Here is a 4,368-nt window from a genome sequence, read left to right as displayed (position 1 = left end):
GGCCTCCATTGATTGCCGCGATATGATTCTTCGGTTGTACCTTCCTTATGGTGGTGGAAGGGTAAAAGTGTCTCTGAAGGGCTTCAAAAATCTCCATGGAAACCTACAGTCTACACATTGTGGATATCTGTCGATCTATCCTTGTCCCATTTATTTTGTAGATTGTGGCAGGTAATCTACAAATTGAAAATTTTCCATATCTGAGAGAGAGAGAGAGAGAGAGAGAGAGAGAGAGAGAGAGAGAGAGAGAGAGAGAGAGAGAGAGAGAGAGAGAGAGAGAGAGAGAGAGAGAGAGAGAGAATTATCATCCACGGAGGTCAGATATGACCCTTGGGACCATACAAAACATAACAAAGTCTCCTTCTAAGTGAAGGGGTTTTGGTCGGATACATATCAGTTAAGGAGTGAGGGTCCGCTAGGAGGGTAAAAGAAAAGAAAAGACTAAGGGGAGTCAGGTGAGGGGGGAGTCCCTTTAGGAGTTCGAAACTCCTGAATGATGGCTTTACCACCTCTATAGACGGCCCATTTACCTTCCTTGCGCGCTTCGTGCACTTTCTTGAGTTCTTGTTTTTTAAACTTGAGCTGATTTGTAGTCAGTTCCTCACTGATCCAGACATTTGTTCCTTTAAGGGCGTGCGATTGGCGTAGCAACTTAATCCGTTCCTCTTTATCCTTGAAAGTGCGAACACAATGCTCGGGCGGAACATGCCTATGTGTATCATTGATCCAAGAGATGGTTTCTAGCTTGACGTTAACTAGTTGAATAATGTCGTTGAGCTTAACAGGTGCTTCTTCGAGGGTATCCTTGGTGGTGCACCATGGTGAGGGTAGCCCACCGATCCGGACCTTGAGGACGTTCTCTTCCTGTAGTCGTTGCTCGCGAAGCTCCGTTGTCACACAAGTCTGCACCTTGGCAATGGTCGCCGAGTGAGCTTGGCACACCTTCGCTTCGACTTGCTTGACTTTGTTGTTGGCGAGATCGACCATGGAATCAAAGCGTGCCTCTAGCTCGCTAAGGCGAGTTTTGAGGTCACGGTTTTCTTCCATGACTCGATCAAGAGTTGCCTGAAGTTGAGTGATACGATTGAGTTTACTAGGGGCTGCTAGCACTGTGGCAAAAGTCGGTCGTGAGAGGGGTCCTCGGAGAATTTTCATCCTTAAACTCGAATAGATTCTCCTCCAATGTGCCTCAAGACTCTGTTCTAAGTAGACTCTGCTCCAAATACGTATCTCCATACTGTGCTCACTTTGCTCTGCTTTAAGTGTTCCTCCAGAATATGCTCGGAGTGCCCGTTTTGAGAACACCTTGAACCTCCTCTGATTACTTCGTTAGCGTAGCAGCCAAAATCTCAATGCTGCTCTCTCATTAACCTACGTGGCTGAAAATCTCTGAAAAAAACTAGGCCGTCCAAAGCTACCAACTGTCGAGTTAATAAAATAAAAAAAGCATTCTCTCAGCAGATTTGTCTCTGGCCACTGTTTGAGAGAGAGAGAGAGAGAGAGAGAGAGAGAGAGAGAGAGAGAGAGAGAGAGAGAGAGAGAGAGAGAGAAGGCTATGAAGCTAGTAGCATCTTTTACTCTCAACAGCAATTCGATCTTCTCCACAAGCAGTTTGCAGGTTCCCTGAAGCGCAGTCAGCTCTCTCGCCAGGCCGAAGTCCGCCAGCTTCAGCCTCCCTATCCTCTGCTGCAGCAGCAGAATGTTATCTGGCTTCACATCCAAATGCGACACTCCGTTCTCCTGGTGGCAGAACCTTAGAGCGATGACCATGGCCTTCACCACCAACGCCCCCTCATGGCACGTCATGGCCCTGCCTCCTCCTCCCATTCATCATGTCAAGTGGCGTTTCACCTTCGCACAAATCCATCGCTACACAGGGCCAGCTCTCATCGCCATTTGTCAGATGCACCCTACGCAGCCTCACTATCGGCATTACTGCTACGACCGCGTGAGTGAATAGGCGCCGCATGATGCAGATCTCTACCCCAGCCAGCCGAAGCTGGTGCTTGCGGTGCGTTTCATGAGCAAAAAGCTCTTTGACCAAGATCTTGCAGGCCATGATATGCTCTGCCCCGCAAGGTCGCAGCTCTAACTCGCCGCCCCCTGCTGTTACTTTGGTGATTCCTTCTGACTTTGAATACTTGCCCATAGCCTCCCTCACCAAGAGATCCTATTATCTCCAGATTGGATATGGTGACCATGGACAACCTCGTACTATCAATACTACTACATGCTGTCTCCAAGGGCGGCCATTCCTGCGCTTCTTTGGTTACAACCAAGGGAGTCCTGATCTGCATGGCCGTCAGCTCGTACTGTTACAACCACCCAATATTGGAATACTCCACGTGCAGAAGCTGCTGCAGCTATCCAACCAACAGTCTTGGCTTTGATTTGGTCGTGGACACGCGAACTACGGTTGTTGACTGTAATTGGTGGTATATTGGCAGCGATCGGAGCAGTATTGGATGGCTGCTTGTCAGAGCTGTGCTTATTCACCTTTCGATTCCGGCGGGTCATTATAGCTGGGCCTTGATTAGTAGTGATCAAATTACTTGCTGGAGCTGATAGTGCAGAGACGTATCTGATGATGATGGCAAGCTTATCTGATGTATCTGATACAAGTGCTACTCACTGCTAGCGACATTGACAATGATGCATGCTAATTAGCAGCAACCACATGATCATCTCGCCCAGCGCAGTACTAAGCTGGCCGACAGGCTGGCTGGGAAAGGAGGCTGTCGAGATTAGGATCTTCGGGATATATGAGCAGTTAAATAACTAGAGGGCCTGACCGGAGATACCTCAACTACATCTAGCAGTCCCTCGATCCATCATCCCTTTAGTTTTCATACCTTTGCCTACAACTTGCCGATGTGCTAATCGTTGCTACGACCAGCTATGATTTTGTAATGTCCTATTAACCTTGCCGATATTGCTAAGAGCATCATTGACAGTACTCACGACCAAGTTATTGCAACATTATGTCCTCATGAAATAACATAAGATGCCACAAATGTTAAATCAAAATTTTCAAAGCTTAACATTAAATCAAACAGAGCACCCAAACAACCTGATATTGTGAGACCTCTTAGGAAATCACCAAAGCATGAGACTTCTAAAGTATACAGCAGGTGGTTGATCTTTTTTCATGCTTTTTCTTTTTCCGTTCAGAATGGGTAGGCCAATTCCAACTGACCTGATTGAGCAGCAGATAGAATTTGAGACTGTAATGTATAAGTTGCAATTCTGTCTTTACCCAAATTTTCAAGAGCAGTTGCTCAGACACTACATGCATAAATGGAGTGAGTTCATTCCATGGCCAGTTCAACCACCTACCCCATGGCATCCACATTACATCACTTGGAATACACTCAGTCGACAAATCACCACATCGACATCGCCGTACTGGCTAGTTGCTCCACAAAACACCATTGTATGTTGTTCGTACAGATTGCGGATGTGCTCGCCTACTCGAGACTATAGAAATAAATTACTCTAATGTGATCCCCAACCACTTTCAGTCAGCTAAACAATTCATTTCACGCTACTTTCTTGACAACCAGCTAACCACACGACAACTAGCTAACCACACGTGCAACTTTGAAGAGCATCTTACTGATATAGCCCTCTGTTCCTACATCAAAAACTCCCATTGATATGTGTAGTTACCTTGTCCTCCTCTTCTCCACAAAAGTTTTGTCCATTGCATAGTAAAGCAGTCATTGCCTGCTACATTTCAAGGTCTTCCCAACTCTCTCTTGTTTAGTTCCATTCTTAATTCATCAACATTTTTTTCTCATACTCTCTACATCAAATCGTTTCAGTGACTTATACTCACTTAGGGTAACAAGATTTGTGCAGAACAAATAATAAGCGCTCTCTCTCTCTCTCTCTCACACACACACACACACACACAGCTTTCATTTCTACGTTCTTCTTTACAGATGTATACTCTTGTTCAGTGCTTCCATGAGAACAAAATAGTAAATACAATCTTGTATGTATCAGTGACTTCTACTCACTTAGGGTAAAAACATTCTGGAAAACAAATAATAAGCGCACGCACGTGCTCTCTCTCTCTCTCTCTCTCTCTCTCTCTCTCTCTCTCTCTCTCTCTTCCCTTTCACTTCTATATTCTTGTTTACTCTTGTTCACTGCTTGGATGAGAAGAAAATACTAATTACAATAGTGCCCTTGCAGTCTGCAGGCTAATGAAGCACTCTAGTTGAGAATACCTTGAGTACTGCCTGTGGCGTGAGCTACGGGCTGAACTGGTGAGCCTCTGTGTAGAAGCGAGGTCTCCTCGATCTTGCTAGGGCTGACCTGGGCATTAACGCCTACCCCACAGGGTCGCCCCTCACCCTGAGG

At 46.0% G+C, this 4,368-nt stretch overlaps 1 protein-coding gene across 1 annotated transcript; it reads right to left on the bottom strand.

The window, feature by feature from the left end:
• Positions 1–441: 441 nt before the first annotated feature.
• Positions 442–1,047, bottom strand: LOC147446740 (uncharacterized). Its single transcript, XM_086526293.1, has one exon. The coding sequence runs from the start codon at positions 1,045–1,047 to the stop codon at positions 442–444; it is 606 nt and encodes a 201-aa protein (XP_086382419.1).
• Between the last annotated feature and the right edge of the window lie 3,321 nt (positions 1,048–4,368).

This window comes from Adiantum capillus-veneris, chromosome 12 (genome assembly GCF_014529385.1).
Source record: "Adiantum capillus-veneris isolate H3 chromosome 12, ASM1452938v2, whole genome shotgun sequence".
NCBI lineage: Eukaryota > Viridiplantae > Streptophyta > Polypodiopsida > Polypodiales > Pteridaceae > Adiantum > Adiantum capillus-veneris.
The sequence above is the reverse complement of the archived record's forward strand: the minus strand, read 5'-3'. Positions and strand labels throughout refer to the sequence as shown.

Bases quoted from the DNA above. Each gene is read 5' to 3' on its own strand.
- LOC147446740 (XM_086526293.1), bottom strand. From the start codon at position 1,047: ATGGAAGAAAACCGTGACCTCAAAACTCGCCTTAGCGAGCTAGAGGCA.